General features: G+C 38.6%; 2 protein-coding genes across 3 annotated transcripts; one reads left to right on the forward strand and one right to left on the reverse strand.

The window, feature by feature from the left end:
* Positions 1 to 462: 462 nt before the first annotated feature.
* Positions 463 to 15119, reverse strand: nudt18 (nudix (nucleoside diphosphate linked moiety X)-type motif 18). 2 transcript variants are annotated; one of them, XM_034118388.1, is made up of 7 exons: positions 15041 to 15119; positions 8146 to 8318; positions 7053 to 7163; positions 5809 to 5911; positions 4865 to 4988; positions 4195 to 4319; positions 463 to 925 (listed from the first exon to the last, which is right to left on the reverse strand). In XM_034118388.1, exons 2-7 carry the CDS (start codon positions 8305 to 8307, stop codon positions 543 to 545), a joined length of 1008 nt encoding a protein of 335 aa, XP_033974279.1. In that variant the 5' UTR covers positions 8308 to 8318; positions 15041 to 15119; the 3' UTR covers positions 463 to 542. The 2 variants fall into 2 exon arrangements, with proteins under 2 accessions (XP_033974279.1, XP_033974280.1); XM_034118389.1 differs by lacking the exon at positions 7053 to 7163.
* Positions 15120 to 15389: 270 nt separating this feature from the next.
* Positions 15390 to 17316, forward strand: sdhaf1 (succinate dehydrogenase complex assembly factor 1). The gene is made up of 2 exons (XM_034118298.1): positions 15390 to 15581; positions 16637 to 17316. The coding sequence occupies exon 2, from the start codon at positions 16887 to 16889 to the stop codon at positions 17133 to 17135; it is 249 nt and encodes an 82-aa protein (XP_033974189.1). The 5' UTR covers positions 15390 to 15581; positions 16637 to 16886; the 3' UTR covers positions 17136 to 17316.
* Positions 17317 to 22195: the final 4879 nt, after the last annotated feature.

The raw sequence follows: 22195 nt of genomic DNA on the forward strand, positions 1-22195 counted from the left end.
AGATCTTGTACTTGAGTGAAAGTAGAAGTAGAGTGTAGGAATACTCTGCTACAGTAAAAGTCCTGCATTGTTACATGTTACTCATGTAAAAGTACAAAAGTACTCGCATCAAAATATAGTTAAAGTAGCGACAGTAAAAGTAGTCATTGTGCAGATTGGTCCATTTCAGAATAATATATATGATATGTTTTATAATGATTGATCATGAAAGTGTTCTCAAAGCTGGTAAAGGTGCAGCTAGTTTGAATGACTTTGTATACTGCAGGGTAGCTTGTGAATTTACTCCAGGTGGAACTAAAGTCTGATTTAACACTTGATTATATTTCACATCATTCATCCAGATCTGTAAAGTAACTAAAGGTTATAAATACATGTAGTGGAGGAAAAGTACACCATGTACCTCTGAACTGTAGAGGAGTAGAAAGTACAAAGTAGCCTAACATGGAAATACTGAAGTAAAGTACAAGTATCTCAAAATTGTTCTTAAGTACAGTACTTGAATGAATGTACTTAGTTACTTCCCACCTCTGGATATAAGGTGCTCAGTACATGCTGTGGAGAGGTAAGATGGAGGTGTTTCTGATCTTTTCCAGCAGTTTCTCTCTCAGTGTCTGTTTGTGGACTTCATGCCAGAGGTATCGAGGGTTTTCTACAGGTGGAGGCTGCAGCACCCCCGTTGACGCCACCTTCTCTCCGTCCTGGTTGCGCTGGACGCGGTCGGGCACCAGCGCAACCAGCGTGTTGAAGCACACGCCGTCCGTCCTGCCCTGCTGCCGGCCGCTGTGCTGCAGGCTAAAGACCCCCAGAGTGTTGACGTCATGGTCGTAGTACGCCGTCGGCAGCGCCTCCTGCACCACCATGTTGGCCGCCCACGTCACAGCGTGGGTCTTCACTGCAGCAGCCGAGGGGAGGTGGAGCCCAGGGGCTGAGAGAGAAGGGGGGGTGGGTTAGTTATAGGGATTGGAATTTGAAAGCAAATTAATATTCGAATATTCGACCCCCAAAAAAACGGTTAACCGAATTTTCTTTTACGTTTGAAAAAAAAAAAAGGTTTTAATAATAAATACATTTTCGTTTGTTGTGTAGGACTCTCCGTTAGAGTGGAACGTTACACGTGTTTTTTTTTCTTTGATATTTTTCTGAAGATATTTTAAATGGCACTGTCGTATATATTTAATTATAAAACGGACAAGTAAAATCAAGCAATCTGATTGGTTCTTAGCCGTGGTATACTGAGCGTATACCACGGGTAGAATTGTAAGTTACTTTTCACAACAAGTCAGTATCCCTCCGCGTCTGAGATAAACAGTATACAGTTGGGCTGAAAAGCAAACTGCCTGCAGTTTGCTTTTCAAACTGGAACAAGAAAGCAGCGGAGAAGTAACGGGGCAGAAACCCTCCTTTTTACGCAACGGTCCAGACATAGACATCAAACGGCAAAAACATATTCAGTGTGCAGTTCCTTTGGCATTAGGGCAGGGATATTTAGATACTTTCCAAGGTTTGACATAATGAATTGTGCTACTTTTAAAGCAAGCAACGATGTCTTCAAATCTGTAATCAAAAAGGTCCGCAAAAACATTTAAGATCCTCCGGGGGGGGGGGGGGGGGGGTCTTACTATGGAGGAGTGGATTGAGGAGTGCCTATCTCCAGAACAAAAAGCACCTAAACGACGACATGTAGAGCTACGTGAAGAGCAGGTAGACCAACTGGAAAAGTATCACCATTCAAAGGCTTTCTGATGCGGGTCTTGAAACAAAGCAGAGAAATTATGACCGTTAGTGGCCACAGGTGCGAAACCTCTCTCCAGTGCTACTGGAAGCCGAATCTCGGGGACCGGAGAAAGTGGAGCAATATTCTCGCCACGCCAAGCAACAGCCTAGAACAACCTCAGCCTATACAAGTAACCACGTAAGCCATGCTACTGATGCTGGACAGTTTTTCAGTGGGTGCACAATAAACGGCAACATACACATTAATGTAAATAAATAGCCAAATAATGGATCAACGCTCTCTGTCTAATATGTTCGCTAGCTGTTGTTAGTGTTGTTGCATAGCAACCACCTCGCACTATGTTTCGTGCAGAAGGCAACAGAGGGACTATTTTATTTTGAACATCATTATTTACTAATAAAAACTATTTAAATTAGAGTGTGTATTTTTCTTTCATATTGCCACACTTGGTAACCGTTTTATAAAAGCAATAGCTCACTTCAGGCCGTGATATATGCTCATTATATCACAGCTAAGGGGGTTGTCGACCCTCCGCTTCGCGTCGGGCCGAACCACGCCCCTTAGCTGTGATATAATGAGCATATACCACGGCCTGTCGTGAGCTATTGCTTAATTAATCCATTTGATAATGTGTAATCAATTTAGGCACCCCTCCCATAAAGAAATCGAATATTCGATTAATCATTCCCCTTCCTAGTTAGTTCATGGAGATTCAGATAATACAAACACAGAGAGAGACACATGGAGGAGGTTTGTGTCTCATTTAGTATGAACATCTATTTCAACAATATCAATTCATTTCTCACATATGTTGATGTAATCTGAATTAAATTGAAAATAATACATGCAATCCAATTCAATTTTTCATATTCACGACCATATAAAAATAAAATAAAAAAGGTTTTAACATTCAAAGTCATACCCTGATGTTCAGTGAACAATATCAAAATTCAAATTTTAAAAATGTGAATGTAACATTAACAGTGTGACCAAGTTTCCATTTGTGCATGGATTATTTTACATTTTAAAATATGCAGCTTTTTCCTTAAAAACAATGTACAGAAAATGTCTGTAGCCTCACTAAGCTATTTTTGTGTTAAAATGAAAATGAAAAGTCAATCTGTTAGGGTTAGTGTTCCTCTTATCAAGGAAGGGTTTCCAGTTAGGCTTCCATACCTATAATCATGATTTACATTGAACAAGAAAAGAAGCATCAGATGTTAAATGTTGTCGAACAAACCTGAGAGCCTACAGACATGTCAGGTGTACAAACAGCTTGCTGCATTCATGTCTTGTTGCATTTTTGTAAAGAGTCGTTTCCGACCACGGTCCTAACATCTGAGTATTAGTTACAACTGGGAAACTGACCTATCCAACATGGCACATAGAAATATGAAAAACCAAGCAAAGGTAACACCGGCGCCAGAAATATTGGAGTAGGACAATTGACCAGAGGTTTTGGTGTATGTATTTTGCCAAATGTAGTAGTGGTGCAGGAATTAGTCCTATAACTCGGAAATTAGTTAGCATTTTGGAACTTCACAATTTGATGTATGTGATTTTGGTTCGATGCCTGTTAGTAAATACCCCACTGATGAATGTTTGAAGCTTCTATGTGTCATAAAAACAGCTAAAAATGCTAAACTGGACTACTAAACATAATCATGCCTTTAGCTTAGCGCTGGTGACATGAAGTCATGTGACCGTGATGTAGTTCCTTTATAGTCTAATGTTAGCTTTTTACTTCTGGTGATTGCATTTACGCTTCAGAAATAATAAAGTGTTGTTTATATGTGGAGATTATACTGCCGTAAAAAACATGTTATCATCATAAACATGGGTTAGTCAAAGATCTGGTTTTCCATTGGCTTTTGGTCAAGGGATCACTTACTGAACAATTCTCACTTCATTTATGGGTCGGCCTATAACAATACGTCATCACTGCACCACTCTGTAGGGAACCTGGTGAAGTAAATGAGACAATCTGTATTCTCTGAATCCTTTCTCCCTGTGTCATCACTATTGGATCATTTCATGAAGATAACTCTGGAAACCTCTGAAATAACTCTGATTTGGGAAACAGTTTGTAAAGTGTTAATGCAAATACTCAATTATAATGCCCCTATGTGTGGTTTTGTATTTTATCTGTTATTTATCTGAAGCAAGTGAAATGGGAAGTGACAGATTTGTTGTTATATAAATATTAATGGCAGATAAAGCTTTAATGAAGAACTACAGGAAGGTAGAGCAACAAACAAAGGACACATCCTTGTCCATCAAGAAGTCCTTGTAACTTCTTGATGGAAAAACTAACATATTCATTGAGATTACAACAATTGTATTTAGTTTTTCTAAGCCGAAAAAGATTTAAGTGAAATACTTTCTGACTTTTCAGGAGGTAGCCAGGCAAATCAATCAAACATCTGAAGTGAGTTAGTTTCTGATCAGCAGCCAGGTACCTTTGATGAGCAGGAGCCAGATCTTGTCCGCAGCATTGGTGAAAACCAGGACGAGTTTCTGCACAACGTGACGGCAGCTCAGGTCTAACGGTAGTGTGACAGGATGCCAGGGTCCCTGACAGTACCTGAAAGCAGCACAGCAGACAATGTGTCATATCTAACTGGAGAGTCATGGTAATGTCTTCTCTTGTATACCTCACCCATTTTTTCCATCTATCGTCAAGAATAATAACTTGATTTCAAATTATGATGATTTATTTTTGAATATCTATTTTTTATTTTCAATACTTTTTCCACCAACAGTTTATTAAGTTCTCTTCTTTTAACCAACTTCCTGTAATTTGATACATTTTTGACTATTTTTGTTACTGGAAGCTGTTTTGATGCAGGGTGGATTTTTCCCTATTAATTTACTTAAAAGGCTTTATCAAAACAAAACTGATACTAAATCAAAAACCACAAAAGATACCAAAAATAGTATGCATGCTGTAATTTTAAGAAGAAAAGTCCTTATATGTTTTGTAGGACATAATATAAAAATGTGTGAGTTTTGTAGAAAAGGACAGTGAGAGGCTGAGTCTTCTCTAAAGATATATCTGAGTTTAATCGTAATGTGTTTAGGACATCTTTAGCTTATCTGAGCAAAGAGACTCAGAGTTTAATGTTGTACTTGAGCCCGCAGTCGATGATGCGGATGATGTCTCGTCCTCTCAGAGGGAGGACAGCCTTTCTGTCCCACCAGCCGGCCTGAAGAGACTCCTGATCTGCTTCTAACAGAGTCTTCAGACTCCCACCTGACACACAGAAACACAAACAAGTTGTTACACATCTAAAGAAAAACACCTTAAGCTATCTACACTGTAATATATTCCTATAATCAATCTGAAATAAGTCTTACATGTCTCCATGCTTTAATGTTCAAAAAGCTCTTTATTTTTCTCATACTGCCTGTGCTGCAGCACCTCTTTTCACCCTCTGTCTGAAACCAGAGCCCAGTCTGCTCTGATTGGTTAGCTGGCCAGCTCTGTTATGATTGGTGAACAACTTAGCGATGTCCTGCCCCTTACAATTTGTTGGAGTGCTAGCCAATAGAAGCGCAAGCGTTACATAGCGATATCAATAGTTTCAGGAAGTGTTTGGGAGAGAAACTCCCTCTGGAGGGAACAAAGGGATTTGAGCCTTTGCAGAACATTTACATGCACTAAAACCTAGATAACACACAGGAAAGGGAAAATCTCAAAAAGCATATACGGCCTCTTAAAGTTCAGAGACACAACACTTTTATAATTTTCTAATCATAAATCTATCGATTATAAATCTATCGATTATAAATCTATCGATTAGATTTATGATTCGAAAATTATAAAAGTAGGGTAGACATGTGGATATTATCCGGCTGAACAAAACGTGCATTTTTCAAACAGGTTCGTTTTCCACAGACCTTATTTTGAGCTATTTTCCAAAATCCTATGGAGTAATCCCATTGCTTTTTTGTCGAGGGAACCCGAGCGCAGCTTACTTCCGGGTTTTAGGACGCGTCACTGCACCTCTCTATATTGTCGAGGAGGATTCTTAAAGGCACAGAACGACTAACATGTGAGTGTGACATCATACCTGTGATTTTGGCGAGGAAGTTAAAGCGGATCCACTGTGGTCCCTGCTCCTGGATCAGCAGCAAGGTGATTGGTTCGCAGTCAAACCCCGCCTCTTCCTTTACCTGCAGACAAACAGAGCGGTATCCCAGGCAACAGGGAGCGTGTTAGGGTAGTATAGTACTTTTTATCTTTTCATTCATCAAATTGTATCTCTTCCACCAGTGCACAGTGCTATTAGAAAAAGGGATTCCTCTTCGTCTTTCAATAGCTTATCCTCCTCAATTATTTCCTTTTACTAAAGAAAAGTATAAGAACATAATTAATAGTTTTCTATCATCCGACTATTATTAATATAAGAGAGCTTTTTAATACAAAGTGGTAAGCACTGAGTGTGAATGCATGAATATGGGAGAAATGCGTTTAGGACAACCTTATTAGGCTTTATAATATCACACACCACTGAATTTGTAATGATGTGCAATACACTTCTGCTTTATTTACATGCTATTAAACATTATTTACTTTAGAATGCATATGCCATAGTTCTTTGGTTCTTTTTGTGGAAGTTACTCAAACGTAGTGTAATCAGTAAATCTACAGACAGTTATATCATAAAGTAAAACATTACTTTTATTTTAAGTAACTAGTAACATGTGTAGAGAGGTTACTGTAAATCAGTTAGCGATTGAGCACTTCCAGTTCCCTTTTCTCAAAGTCAGTTTTTAATTTTAATAACCCAACTGTGAATTTCTGAAGCTTCTATGTGTCATCAAAACGGCGGTTGCTAACAAGTGATTAAAAGAGACTATTAAAGATCAACACGCCAAATAATAGCCGCCTTTAGCTTAGCGGTGATACCATCCATGTGACTGAAGCATTTTGTTTATATAAACCTTTTACTTTTGACGATTGCATTTTTGCTTCAACTATCACACACAACATAACTGAAACGTTGACTTTAATTAAATGTATAATGTCAACAGGTATCACAGAACTGTTAGTTACAAGCAAAAATATTTAGTATAAAAATATTAGGTTCAACTTATTATTATTGCTTTCAACTAACACAATACAGTTATGTAACATTTGTTGACATAAAACATTTAATTAAAGTCAATGTTTCAGTTTTTTCAGTGTAGTTTGTTTGCTACAGATATTATTTCCTGCAATATTCCAAAATCCAGTTGATGCTAACTTTCCGGGTCGGCCTTCACAAATACGTCATCACTGCACCACTCTATTACACGTTTTGACAATGCGTACCTCCCTTCTCATGGCCTCCTCCAGGCTCTCCCCCACCTCCACCCTCCCTGCAGGCAGGTACCACTGCTTATAGCAGTCCTGCCTCGCCTCCTGCACCATCAGCACCTCCTCCTGGTGGTTGACACACACACACACACACACACACACACACACACACACACACACACACACACACACACACACACACACACACACACACACACACACACACACACACACACACACACGCGCGCGTGCGCACACACACACACACACACACACACACACACCATGTATACATCACTTCAGGGGACATTACATTGACTTACATGCATTTCCTGGAGACTTATCCTAACCTTAACCATAACCAACACATGCCTAACCCTTACCCTTACCCTTAACCTTACCCTTACCCTAACCCTAACCAAGTCTTCACCCCTCATGGGGACCTCCATTTTGCGAGTCCCCACACGTGACTGTGTAAACAGATGTAGGTCCCCACAAGTATAGTAATGCTAGGCCACACACACACACACATTTCTTTATTTTTATATTGTTTTATAGGTTTTATAGGTTTTTACTTACTTACTTTACTTATATTATTTACTTAACAGTTTTATTAGCAACATTTCCTTTTAAGTTGGTCTTTTAATCCTAACCTTTATTCAAATTATTATTACGTTTCTATTTGTATTATTATTTTATTTTATATCTATATCTGTATATATAAATAGACACAATAAAATATATATTTTTTTAAATATATATACACTGTATATATATTTAAAAAATATATTTTATTATATCTATTTTCTAATGTCTTCCTTTATTTTTCCAAAGGGGGTCTTGTTTTATTTTATTGTATTTTATTTGTATTATCATACCTTTTACTTCCTTGTGTCTCTCAAACTGTTATATCATGTTGCTACGCTGCATGTTTCCAAAAAGGTCTTACTGTCTGATGTGAGGTGAATTTCTTGTTCTCTGTTTTAATTTGTATTGTGTGCCAATTTGTCAAAGCACTTTGAGCTGCACCTGGTGTGTATAATGTGCTGTATAAATGAAGCTTTATTGTTATTATTATTATTATAAAATAGTCTGATGATGAGGTTACCTTCTCGTTGAAAATGACGGCACAGACGATGTAGGTGACGGTTTTCTTCAGAGTGGCCGGTTTGCACTGCTCCGGGCACAGGTCACACCCGGTGACCTCTGACCCCTGACCGCTCATCAGCCTCTCCACCTGCTCCTCCACCTCCCTCCACTCCTTCTCCATCACCTCCAGGTCTGCACACACAGGAAATACATCACAATACAGACATCATTCGTTTTAGCACACATTGTGATCTCAAAGTGGTTAATTACTACAGTGAAGTAACAGAGTATTTATTGTAAACTTAGTATTAGAACAAAACAAAAAGAAGATAAGACATTTGCAGCAGAGAAGAACAAATCCTGCCATTGTTGTTGGTACTACTTTATAATACTAAAGTTTTGATAACTACAGTTTTATTACACAATCATTTTTAACAGCCTGCTTTTTATTTATTTGTTGGTATTTGCTAGAGTTTATCATTTACAGATTGTTAGTTAGAGTGAGTTAGTGTAGTCGGTTAGAGAGGGGGGGGCATATCAAATCCTTAATAGGCTATATATATATATATATATATATATATAGTTTGTTTTAATATTATATTGATAAAAATGGTGATGCAGTGCATTTTCTAGGGCGGGGATTTTCAGATCAAATAATCAGACAGGATATTCCAGAAATCCAGGCGTATCGTGGCAAAACCATCTGAAGCGTGGATGTTGGTAATTGATACAAATGATAATTATTTAACCAAATAGATAATAATTTAGTCTATAAAATATGATACTGCCAACATATTACCACACAAATTAACAGAGACGTGATGTCTTCTAATACCTAAATACCAAATATATTTAGTATGACATGGAAAAACATTAGAAGATCATCTCAGTCCGAGAATTAATGAAAAATGACTGAAACAGTTGATCGAATTATCGTGTCAGCTCTGACATTTGGTAAGCACATTGACACACACACACACACACACACACACACACACACACACACACACACACACACACACACACACACACACACACACACACACACACACACACACACACACACACACACACACACACACACACACACACACACACACACACACACACACACACACACACACACACACACACACACACACACACACACACACACACACACACACACACACACACACACACACACACACACACACACACACACACACACACACACACACACACACACACACACACACACACACACACTATGGGCATAGATTTGTCTCATAAATATTTGTGTGAACATACAAATAATTTGTGTGTAAATATGTGATTTGTAAATGTATGGGATTAGTTTTGTTTCATAAAGGAAAATTATAAATTATAAATTAATTTTATAATTTGGGAGTCCCAGCAGCTTCTACTGAAGCCAGTCCCCAACTCCGGGGACTTCCGGCCGGGTGGCAGTATATGCCGTGAAGTTGTTTGCGGCCTGCCAGTAAACCCAAAGCAGAAGAAGACGAAGTGACGTCAGCGGCTCATTTGCGTAATCTTCCCTCAGGGAATTTATTCCGGTGTGAATGCGATCTGTACTAAATGCCCTGGGGTAATAAGTGCCGGGGCACTAAGTGCCGGCACTAAATACGGCAAAGTACTTGGTGTGAACGCGCCTATTGAGAAAGAAGCAAAGAGAACTGCAAACAAAAAGATGTGTTAAAACAAAGAAAAAAGGCTTATAGAGTGGCGAAGTCACGCCCATCTACTTCCGGTCCATGGGACCTTATTTCGGAAAAATAATGTATTGAAGTCAATGGAGAGAGAAAACTTATCTTTCGATCCCGTTTGAATTGTGCCATGAATTACACATATGATGTTTGTCAATCTTGTCAAAAAAATTATTTCCATGTCAAAAAAGTAACAGTTTGTCGTAAAACTGTTGAAATATAAGACACAATTGTTTTCCTCCACTAAGAGATAGCTAAGATCAGCGCCATATAGATAGAATCTATCTATATGGCGCTGGCTAAGATAAGATAACTTTAACAAGATGCCTGTGTGCTTAGTACCAGGTCGTTATCATACCAGCAATGGGTCTTGCTCGTTCTTTCGCTTCCCGTCTGATGAAAGGACCAGGAGTGTCTGGATCAAGCTAGCTAGTAGCTAGCACGTTAGTTAGCATTACAGCCTTGTCATTTGTATTAGCCTTAACATGAAGTAACATTAAGTAACCCAAAATGTTAAACAGTAAGAGTAGTAGTCATATTTCGTGAACCCTTTGAAGAGTACTGTCACACCGGTGTGATCATTCTATAATACACAATTTAAGCCCGGGGGAGAAATGCTAACGCTAACGCTAACGCTAGCGATCTTCTCTACTTCATGCTATCTGCACAAATGGTTGACATTAAACATTAAAACGACCAGGCAGTTCAGACAGAATCAAAGGAAGGCAGGCAGGCAGCTTTGCATGACTTTCTTCAGGACGTGTTTCATTGTGGTGATAGTGAGGTTAGTCAATCGTTTTGTTGACAAGACAGTAGTCACGGCCATCTTGGTGACGTGTGTTGTTCTGTGAGACCAGAGATGTAGTTCATTGAGCGTTTCACACAAACAAATGTGTTACTTCACAGTTTTTCGACACTTTTTTTTTTTTTTTACTTGCAAAATTATCTTTTAAATTGACAAACATCATATGTGTAATTCGTGGCACAATTCAAACGGGATCGAAAGATAATCTTTCTCTCTCCATTGACTTCAATATATAATTTTTCCGAAATAAGGTCCCATGGAGGTCCACCGGAAGGGGAGGGACTTCGCCACTCTGTAGAGTGTCGTAAAACTGTGAAGTAACACTTTTTTTTGTGTGAAACGCTCAATGAACTACATATCTGGTCTCACAGAACAACACACGTCACCAAGATGGCCGTCACTACTGTCTTGTCAACAAAACGATTGACTACCCTCACTATCACCACAATGAAACACGTCCTGAAGAATGTCATGCAAAGCTGCCAGCCTGCCTTCCTTTGATTCTCTCTGAACTGCCTGGTCTTTTTAATGTTTAATGTCAACCATTTGTGCAGAAAGCATGAAGTAGAGAAGATCGCCGATGCTAGCGTTAGCGTTAGCATTTCTCCCCCGGGCTTAAATTGTGTATTATAGAATGATCACACCGGTGACAGTACTATTCAAAGGGTTCACGAAATATGACTACTACTCTTACTGTTTAACATTTTGGGTTACTTAATGTTACTTCATGTTAAGGCTAATAAAAATGACAAGGCTGTAATGCTAACTAACATGCTAGCTACTAGCTAGCTTGATCCAGACACTCCTGGTCCTTTCATCAGACGGGAAGCGAAAGAACGAGCAAGACCCATTGCTGGTATGATAACAACCTGGTACTAAGCACACAGGCATCTTGTTAAAGTTATCTTATCTTAGCCAGCGCCATATAGATAGATTCTATCTATATGGCACTGATCTTAGCTATCTCTTAGTCAGGGGTGGGCAATTATTTTTTACAAGGGGCCACTTCAGAAACTCGAGCTGTGTTGGGGGGCCGAATCAAAAATAAGTTGAACTTAATTCTGCTCAATATACCAATACTGAAAAGGTGTTTTACAGTATGTTAAAGATAAGAAATGAATGAGTGCTTTTGATTTTTGTTTTTCAGTTCATTTTACTTGTTCAGTGAGAAAAATCCAGTCTGTCTTGGGCTTGAACAAGTGCACGGAAATCTGGTTCAATGTCTGAGGTGGATATGCGAAGGACAGCTGAGAGGTGATCATCAGTGATAGAGGATCTGTATCTGGATTTGTTGAACTTCATCACTGAGAATGTCTGTTCACATATGTAGGTAGATCCAAAGAGGACCATCATCTTCTGAGCACGTCTCCTGATGTGTGGAAAGTTCTCCTCTTTCAGGGAAGAGTAAAACTCAGGCAGTGAGACTGACCTAAAGTGCTCTGACAGAAGTGTGTCAGACTGCAGGTCAATTAGTTCAAGCTGAACATCACTGGGTGCATCATCCACATGGCATGTAAATGGGGAAAAGATCATGTTCATTTCATTCTCAACTGTTTTGAAGTCTTTAAATCGCCTTGAAAACTCACCATGCAGTGCTTCTAACATGGATGAGTACCTCTGGAGGTGATCAGCTGATGGTGTGGCTTCCTTCAGTGTTGGCAAGTGCGTGAGAATGTTGTCCTCCATTTGGCTTGAGAGAAGCTGCAGCTTTCTCATGAAAGCCTTCACTGCACTGTACATGTCATGCACAAAAAGGCCCTTGCCTTGCAGTTTGACATTTAGTTCACTCATTAGTGCAGTCACATCTACAGCAAAACCAAGGTCTGCCATCCAGTCTGCATCTGAAAGCTGTGGGATGTCGTTTCCTTTCTTCACACAGAAGTCTTGAATCTCTTCTCTCAGGTCCCCTACTCTTTTCAGCACTTTGCCCAGGCTGAGCCACCTGACAGCTGCATGGTAGGGTATGTCACGATGTTCAGTCTCACTTTCCTCCAAAAGTGCAACAAACTGTCTGTGATTCAATGCTCTTGCCCTGATGAAGTTAACTATTTTAGTTACAACATCAACAACATGGTTAATTTTTAACACTGACTTACACAACACTTCCTGATGTATAATACAATGCAAAAATACCTATTTCTGCTCAGGGTTAATTTCTGTCACTTTATCCTGCATTCTCTTCAATAGTCCAACATTTTTCCCTGTCAGATTTGGACAACCATCCGTTGTCACGCCTGTCAGCTTGTCCCATTTCAGTCCCAACTTTTCCACACATGCATTTACCTCCGTGAACAAATCACTCCCTGTTGTTGTACCTTTCATTGACTGCATGGCTGCCAGCTCCTCCGTGATTTTGAAGTCTGTAGTTATCCCACGTAGGAAGATGAGTAGCTGGGCAGTGTCACGTACATCGCAGCTCTCATCCAAAGCCAAGGAAAAAAAGTCAAAGTTGACCGCTCTGTTCTGCAGCTGAAGCTCCAGATTTCCCGCGATGTCCTCAATTCTCCTCGTAACAGTGCGTCGGGAGAGCGGCACTTTCTCAAATGCCTCCTTTTTCTCCGGGCATATTAGTGTCCAACAAACACTCCTTAATGAACTCTTCGTCCGAAAACGGTTAACTTTTAAGACATAACTCGTCTTGACAGCTGCATCTCTGGATGTGGAATGTTTTGTGAAAATGTGTTGTTGGCTTTGCAGCTTAGCTAGCAAAGCATCCGACCCCTTTGCCCGCTCTTCCTCAGACAGGTTCTTGTATTTATCTGCGTGTTTGGTAGCATAGTGGCGACTCAAATTGTACTCCTTGAACACAGCGACCTGCGCACCACAAACTAAACACACAGCTTTACCTTTCACTTCTGTAAATAAATACTTAGCGGTCCATGTCTTGTTGAAAATGCGGCATTCAGTATCGATCTTTCTTTTTTTTCCCTTAGCGGACATTTCGAGGACTAGCCGGCCAGCATCACTCGTAGCTGTTACGGCATAAGCGTTTACGTAAATAAATAAAAAAAACAGCAGCTTCCTTTTCAAAATAAAAGCAACACAGTTAGAAAAGTATTTACGCCATGCAAGCAATACAGCTGTGTTGCTTTTATTTTGAAAAGGTTGCTGTTTTTTTTCATTTTGTTGTAATTTATGATCAACCTCACACGGGCCGGCCAAGGCCGGCCAACGGGCCGGATGTGGCCCGCGGGCCGTAAAATGCCCACCCCTGCTCTTAGTGGAGGAAAACAATTGTGACATCACTTACTCTGGGATTTGTGGTCTTTCTAGTTGCGTATTTTTCATAGTCTTATATTTCAACAGTTTTACGACAAACTGTTACTTTTTTGACATGGAAATAATTTTTTAAGATTGACAAACATCATATGTGTAATTCATGGCACAATTCAAACGGGATCGGAAGTAGATGGGCGTGACTTCGCCACTCACTTAGCATTACAGCCTTGTCATTTTTATTAGCCTTAACATGAAGTAACATTAAGTAACCCAAAATGTTAAACAGTAAGAGTAGTAGTCATATTTCGTGAACCCTTTGAAGAGTACTGTCACCGGTGTGATCATTCTATAATACACAATTTAAGCCCGGGGGAGAAATGCTAACGCTAACGCTAGCATCGACGATCTTCTCAACTTCATGCAATCTGCACAAATGGTTGACATTAAACATTAAAATGACCAGGCAGTTCAGAGAGAATCAAAGGAAGGCAGGCAGGCAGCTTTGCATGACATTCTTCAGAACGTGTTTCATTGTGGTGATAGTGGGGGTAGTCAATCGTTTTGTTGACAAGACAGTAGTGACGGCCATCTTGGTGACGTGTGTTGTTGACCAGAGATGTAGTTCATTGAGCGTTTCACACAAACAAATGTGTTACTTCACAGTTTTACGACACATTTTTTTTTTTTTGACTTGCAAAATTATCTTTTAAATTGACAAACATCATATGTGTAATTCGTGGCACAATTAAAACGGGATCGAAAGATAATCTTTCTCTCTCCATTGACTTCAATACATCATTTTTCCGAAATAAGGTCCCATGGAGGTCCACCGGAAGGGGAGGGACTTCGCCACTCAATAGTTTACATGATTACACAAATGATTTGTTTGCAACTTATAGTTTTCTTTTTGAAATTACATTTATTTAGCTTGACTCCGTTTTTTTCTCTCTTAAACTCTTAGTTTTTGCTTGATTCTGAGAAAGTGCTCCTTTATATTTATGAAACAAAACTAATCCCATACAGATGAGTTATTATTGGTTTATAAGCTAAACTATTTAGCGGACCCTGACAGAAGCTAAATTAGCTTAATGTCGTTAGGAAATCAGTTGTTTACAAAGACTTCCCAACCGGAAATAATATGTATCACTAGACTGAGAAGAATGTACAGAATTAAAAGCACAAACCTTTTCAATTTGACGACCGTGTAAAGTTGACATGCAGAGATTCAGTGCTGTCTGCTGCTGCTCTGTTTTGATATTCGACACCTCAAGCCAAATAAGAAATGCACATACTTTTCCGGCTCTCAGTTTTTCGAGATAAAAGCTGTCCTAAAAATGTATTAGAATAAAGGCTATTAAGTTACTTAATTTAGACCCTAGTTTTCACTACTGGTTGCTGGCACAGGTTAAAACTATTTTCATATACGCTATATGGCAATCCATATTTCCAACAATGCTAAATGTAACGTTTTTTCAGGCTCCTTATTAATAATCAGGATTTTATTGTGAAATCATTGACAGGAAGTTAAAGGTTCTGTAGTCTTCTGGCTTCACAGTGGTTTTGTAACGTGTAAGGTCACACAGAGGCGCTTTACAACAGCTTACACAGCTTAAAATGACGTGCAAGTTATACTTTTATATTTTGTTTGATTAACTAGCGTGATGATTTATTGACGGAACTTGTTCAACCAACGTAAACAAGTAAACAGTTGGCCGTTTGAAACAGGTAAGCTAACCTGCTAAGCTATGTGACTGTGTTATCTCCTAGTTTAACTAACATTAACATTAGCTGTAACACTTCCTGGAATTTACATTTAAATGTCTTTAGGGCTGAAGGAGTGATATTTCAGTCCTTATTTAATTACATTTCGAATTATCTGTATAGATCAATTGCACAATGCACCAGGTCATAAAACTATTTGGTCCTTGAAAATCATTAGAGTTAATACTGAGATTGGGAAATTGGCTCTTAAATACTAGGTTACAGAAGTGGGACAATCTGAAGAAGCTTGCAAATGTAGACACGCTGATTCCTTTGTTCAATTGTAATCACTTTAGGACCGATAGTGAAGCATTGTGCATGCATGTTTGCTTTGAATGAAAGTTGTCCTTGTGATGATGTCTTTCGCCTGTCAGTTGTGCAATTTGTAAGTGTAAACAGTCTTTTATGTGTATTTGTATTGTATTTATTTGTTTTCTATACTGTAATCAGGGCATCCTTGTAAAAGAGAGCTTACTTCAAATGGCCTTCTCTTATGAAATTAAAGATGTATTTATATATAGTTGTAGTAGTACATTAACTCAAGTACCAGGCATACATACACACTATTTTGACATAATTGTACTTTACTTTCCATATTATGCTACTTTATACCTTCACTCCACTACATTTCTGAGGCAAACATTGTAATTGTACTCCACTATGATTTTTGACACTCATTGTTGCTAGTTACTTTTTACATATAAAAACATGGGATGTGCTTCTATGATATGACACAGTACTGTACCAATATACAAAAATGCAACCCAGTATTTCAAACAGTATCTAAAATTGTCTCCACATTAACAAACTAAAACATGAAGTGCCCTGCCATGTACATGTTCCTGAGGAAAACGGATAGTATACAAATACAATATTGTGAAAAGAGCCATTGTGCATATTGAGTTCTTTTACTTCTGATTAGCTGATATTAATTAAGTAAAGGATCTCAGTACTTCTTCCACTTCTGCTTGTCCTGTTTTTGTCTCATCATCCTAACTCAGTGTGTTTTATTCCTACAGTCACATCAGATCCCAGACAACTTCTCAGCCAATCAGATCCTGCGTGGACCCACTCCCCTCAGAGACACCTCTAGGATCAACTGAAGAGAACTCACCGGAAAGTAAACTAAGTGGAGCGTCGGGGGCCCTGAGTGTTTTGTCTTGTAGCTTTACACTCTTGACACATTCAGGTTCAACATCACGTGAGAAGCATCTGGTGGAACCGCAGCTGTGGACTTGGTTTGTGATCTTTGGTGAGTGAGTTTGTCCGATGGCAAGGCAAAGTAAGCTGCAGAAGCAGATCCTGGCTCTGTACCGGCAGTTCCTGCGGGCCGGACAAGACAAACCAGGCTTCATCCCCCGAATCCGTGACGACTTCAGACAGAACGCTGGCATCAAGAAGACGGACGTGATGCACATCGAGTACCTGTACCGACGAGGGCAGAGGCAGCTGGAGCAGCTGAGGGACGTCAACACCAAACAGTTGGGCTCCTTCGCCAAACCTGCAGAAAAGAGCTGACCTCTGACCTGTACGGCATCATGTGACCATCAACGACACTGACAAATACCTCTCAAAGACTTACGACCAAACTGTCACCCGTGTTGCTTTGTATCCAGTTGGGAAAGAAACATGATTTTGGAGTTTAAAATCCAAATGAACATTCTCTGATTGTTTAGACGCATTAAATCAAAATATACTTAATTTGAGCTCTCATGATAATAAAGTTCACTTTGAAGTGAAAAAGGTTATTAGTGCAGTTTGTATCACTTTACATGGAGCCATCAACATTTTAACAAGTTCCCAAATTACAGACTCTACTTTTGTTCATGGTCATCAGCTCTGTGAGGCTATACTTGGACAGTAGAGCTTATTGCTGTTCACTAAATACTATGTTCACAATAACAAGGCTAACATACTGATATTTAGAAAATAGTGCTGACAGTCACAGTTCAGCTAAATATCAGCAAACATAAAGTAGGCTGAGGCGGATTGGAATGTCATTCATTTAGATATGAGGTCAGAATCATAAACAAGATGAAGATGAATGTCTGTTCAATGGTTCATGGAATTCCTTGCAATAACAGATATAGGTCTAGGACCTCTAGGAGAGCACACTTTATGCTATTTTTAAGCATGTATATTGTTTATAAAATATGATGCATTGCTGTATAGATTACATTACATTACATGTCATTTGTTAGTCGCTTTTATCCAAAGCGACTTACATAGTTCAGTACTGTGGACAATCCCCACAGGAGCAATTTGGGGTGAAGTGTCTCAGGGACACAACGACATGCTGACTGCAGTGGGACTCGAACTTGCTACCCCCTGATTCGAAGTCCAGCACACTCTCTACTGAGCCACAGCCTCCCGATTAAACAATTCAACAGTTTATAAAGTAGTTCAAATTAGCATATGAGTGGATAAATTCAGAAATGAATAAGTGAAGGGAAAAAGGGAAATGTACATCAGAAAACATGTAAAAAGAAAATAATATATTTGGGAATAATAAAGTATTAATGCAAAAATAAGTAATCGGTCTAATAAATGTTATCTATACATTTTTCTATTTCTTTGAACATTTAGTCATTTTCAAATTAACCTCAACATTTATTTAATGATTGAACACGCCAAGGAGAGACAGTTCTTAACTGTCTAACATTTATTGTAAACCTTTAGATAATTTAAGTTTGCTTATCATTTTATTTGAGTTTGCCTTATTTAATTTGACCTGATTTTGACTATTGTAAAGGCCACAATTTTGTTGGGTGTGTGTTGCAACAACCTTAATTGATTTAAACACACCAGCCATTGAATGAAACGCACCAGCCATGGACATCAAGTCGGCCTGACGAGTCACAACAACATTAAGAGCGAGAGAAATAACTTGAAAGATAACGTATTGGAAATGTCAATATCTACAAGAAGCTGTGACAAGTAGTATAACAGTTATATTAGCATTAGCATTACATTTTGTCTGTTAATAATACATGACTGCAGTGAGACCTTGAATGTAGCAGGATATATCCTACAGCTCATTATCACTTTGTTTCTGAAGTGAAACACTCCTTTCACCTCTGCTCTTACAGAAGTAGAGAATATAGTATTTGTCATATTTTATTTTACTGTACTCAGTTTCTTATGTATATGTTGTGTGAATATTGCTTTATTTTTAATTTGTTACAATAGACTTTGAAATCGTTTTTAAAAATAGCTTTTATAATAGTATTCTTTTTTTTTTTGCTTTCTTAAAAGGAACCAAAAAGAATTCTTCTTTCTGTGTCTGTGTACTTGGTAATAAAACCGATTCTGATTGTGACCACTGAGAGGCAGCATGGAGACTGAGTCAGACTGACACCAACGAAGAAGAAGAGGAAGCAATGTAAACAGGAAGAGAGACATTTCTCATCTCACCCTCTATTTTAGTCGACAGAATCATTTCTTATCGGTATATTTTTGTGAAAATAGCTCATTTAACTTCTTTTATCGGTAACAGAGGAAGTTGTAGGATTATTATTCATCAAAACTGTCAGCTGTTTGGTGTTTTTTCCTTTTATATTCAGCTTTTTCGTCATGGCGAATTCAGGGGGAGCAATGTCAAACGCTCAGTTATTTCAGCAGGTGAGAAAAAATACACATCTGTTTATGTTGGTAAATTCAGTTTACTCATCCCTAACAGGCTTGGGGAGTAACGGATTACATGTAACGTGATTACATGTAACGTGATTACATAATTAGGATACACTTTTTTTTTTACTTCATTCGATTGCGATTACATCAAATAAATACGTATTTAGATTACTGTTACATTTGATAATATCGGTATTACCAGCAAGACAACAGTGTTAAAACACATTTTGAATTAAAAATCCATATATTATAGGTAGACGTACTGAATGAATGTTCTTTATGGGTTATATTTAGGCTACTTTACATTTTGTATGCAGTAGGTGGACACATGATTTGGTCAGTTTGCTAATTTCAGAATGAATCTATGCAACACAATACAAAGATATCTCTGACATAACGTCAATGTAACCTCTTCACGTGCTGTAAAACATTATTTATGTAATTATGGCTTAAGAGGGTGTACCTAATTCTAGGGCTGCTCGATTATGGCAAAAATCATAATCTCGATTATTTGGGTCAATAATTGATATCACGATTATTAAAAACGATTATCCATTTACTTTGAAAACATCCATTTATTGAAAAAAAATGTGAACAGTATGTTTTTAACAGTTGATTACCCTGAACTATATAATAAGGTATAATAATAAGTATAATTCAACTGAAAAAACAATAAAAAAAAAGAAAATAATAATAACCGTAATATTTCGATTATGTTGTTTTCATAATCGTTGCAAGCCAAAATCCTAATTGCGATTAAAATACGATTAATTGAGCAGCCCTACCTAATTCATCATAGGAAATGAATTCAATGACTATCATTAATCATTTATTTGATCTCATCACTGGACTTTCACACAAATGTGCTGAATAATACACAAAAGCATGTTTATGTAGCAAAATGAAAGGGAAGAAACCATTATTTGAAGCGAGCAGAGGGTGGAAACAAGAAGAAGTGACGTTTTAAATAGCTAAAATACATGTTAAACTCCCAAGTTACGTTACCTTGAGCATTTCTGAGACACTGCTGCGACAGCAGTGTCACAGAAATGCTCAAGCGGTTGAACTGGGTGGAATTGAGTGAAAGGCGGAGATTGGCTCGTTTGGTTCTCTTCTTCAAGATTGTCCATAACATCTCAGCCATTGATGCATCAATGTACCTCGAGCCAGTTAGAAGGGCAACCCGCAAAGCCAACTCTTTGAACTTCAAGCCAATTTTCACTACTAGTGACATTCTTAAATACTCTTTCTTTCCGAGAACAATCAGAGAGTGGAACTTGCTACCAGAAGAAGCTGTCATCGCAGAGTCCGTGAAGTGCTTCTGGCAAACTTTAAGTGACATTTAGCGGGGATCATCCATCCCCCACTGAGCGTGATACCTCTGGGTTCTGCTCAGTATTAATCCAGATCCAGATCCAGACCTAATAATATAGGGCAAACCGGAGAGTAACAACCCAACAGATTTAATAACCAAAGAAATAAAGAAAGAGGAAACAGATTTGCAAAACCAAAATATGTTGTTTAAAAAATCAAAGAGGGCTCACTAGCCAGTTTGCAAAACAAACTAACGACAAAAATAAAAGAAAGTGATAAAAGTAAACAATACAAAGAGTAACAAAGGAGCACATCTCCTAACACGATTGGTGTAAAGTAACTAAGTACATTTACTAAATGACTGTACTTAAATACAATTTTGAAGGTACTTTCTACCTCCCCCACTATAATTCAGTAAATCGTGTACTTTTACTCCACTACACTTATTTATATTATCTTTAGTTGCTTTGCAGATCTGGATTAATGATGTGAAATATAATCAACACTTTTTCATGCAGGGCCTGGTTAGGGACTAGGATTCACCTGGAGGAAGACAATCAGGGGTAGAGGGGAGAGAGACACAGCACACGACACGAAGCACCCATAATGATCAAATGTCTCCCTCCTTTCTGCAGATGGCTCTACTGCGCTGGCTTTCCTCTCAGACGGACGAGGACCGGACTTTTTTGGCGGCAGTGACGGGTGTCCAGGTCGGCAGAGAGCTGCTGAATCGGTTCACCGGCCAGGACAAAGTGGACGCTTATAAGGTACCTGCCTGCTGCCTGCAGGGGGCTCCGTCTCTGGATCAAATTCAGACACAGTGTAGCTCTCTTCACACAGACACAGGTCGGTTCTTTGAAACAGGCGTTTATTCTTGGCGTATAATCTTGTAGCCTCCCTTCTTCCGTTACGCTGTGAGAACTACAACAACGAACAACATACTGTATATGCATAGCCAAACACATTAGCATAGTGTAGTGCTACACATACAAATATATGAATGAAAATAGGACATGACGCCCACATGAAAACATGAAACAAATACCTCGTTGGCCGCTTGTCGTGAAAGGAGATTATTTGAATCTTTAAAGTTCCTTTTCTGCTGATAACTTTATGTCACAGACTGCAGCAGAGCTTCAATAAAGACGTCAACCCACGTTGAGTTGCCCAGTGCGTCAAAAAAATACGCAGTACCAGTACATGAACAAACATTAGTTCCTAGGCACAAGAAACAACAAACACTTATGGTCACAACACATTAGTAGTTATCTGTCTGCATATTGGTGTAACAACATATACAACAAAACTGTATTAAATCATGCCATATTTTAACGATTTTAATATTACATTAAATAAAGTCTTTATTTATTGAATTTAACTATGAAATGAATTATGTTATTCTTTTTAAATAAGGCAACTTTGTTACGTCATTTACACACAGTCACACACATACCCCTTTTTCAACTGAAATGAGATCCATTTTAGATCTGTGCCAGGGCTTCTTTGGTTTGCAGCAGGTTCCACTTGTGAACCACTTACTAACCAGTTTGTAAAAGTAAAGAAAATCCTAACGTTGGATGTTTTTTGTTGTTTGACCTGCTTTACATGACACAGCAGCTTTTAGGCACGATACA

The sequence above is a fragment of the Trematomus bernacchii genome, unplaced genomic scaffold, assembly GCF_902827165.1.
Source record: "Trematomus bernacchii unplaced genomic scaffold, fTreBer1.1, whole genome shotgun sequence".
Lineage (NCBI taxonomy): Eukaryota > Metazoa > Chordata > Actinopteri > Perciformes > Nototheniidae > Trematomus > Trematomus bernacchii.

Excerpts from the sequence above, each read along its gene's own strand:
- sdhaf1 (XM_034118298.1), top strand. The coding sequence starts at position 16,887 with ATGGCAAGGCAAAGTAAGCTGCAGAAGCAGATCCTGGCTCTGTACCGG.
- nudt18 (XM_034118388.1), bottom strand. The coding sequence starts at position 8,307 with ATGGAGAAGGAGTGGAGGGAGGTGGAGGAGCAGGTGGAGAGGCTGATG. Across the intron at positions 4,320-4,864 it reads ATCATCGACTGCGGGCTCAA|GTACTGTCAGGGACCCTGGC; the intron begins GTACAACATTAA and ends TGCTGCTTTCAG. Across the intron at positions 926-4,194 it reads CTGGCTCCTGCTCATCAAAG|CCCCTGGGCTCCACCTCCCC; the intron begins GTACCTGGCTGC and ends CTTCTCTCTCAG.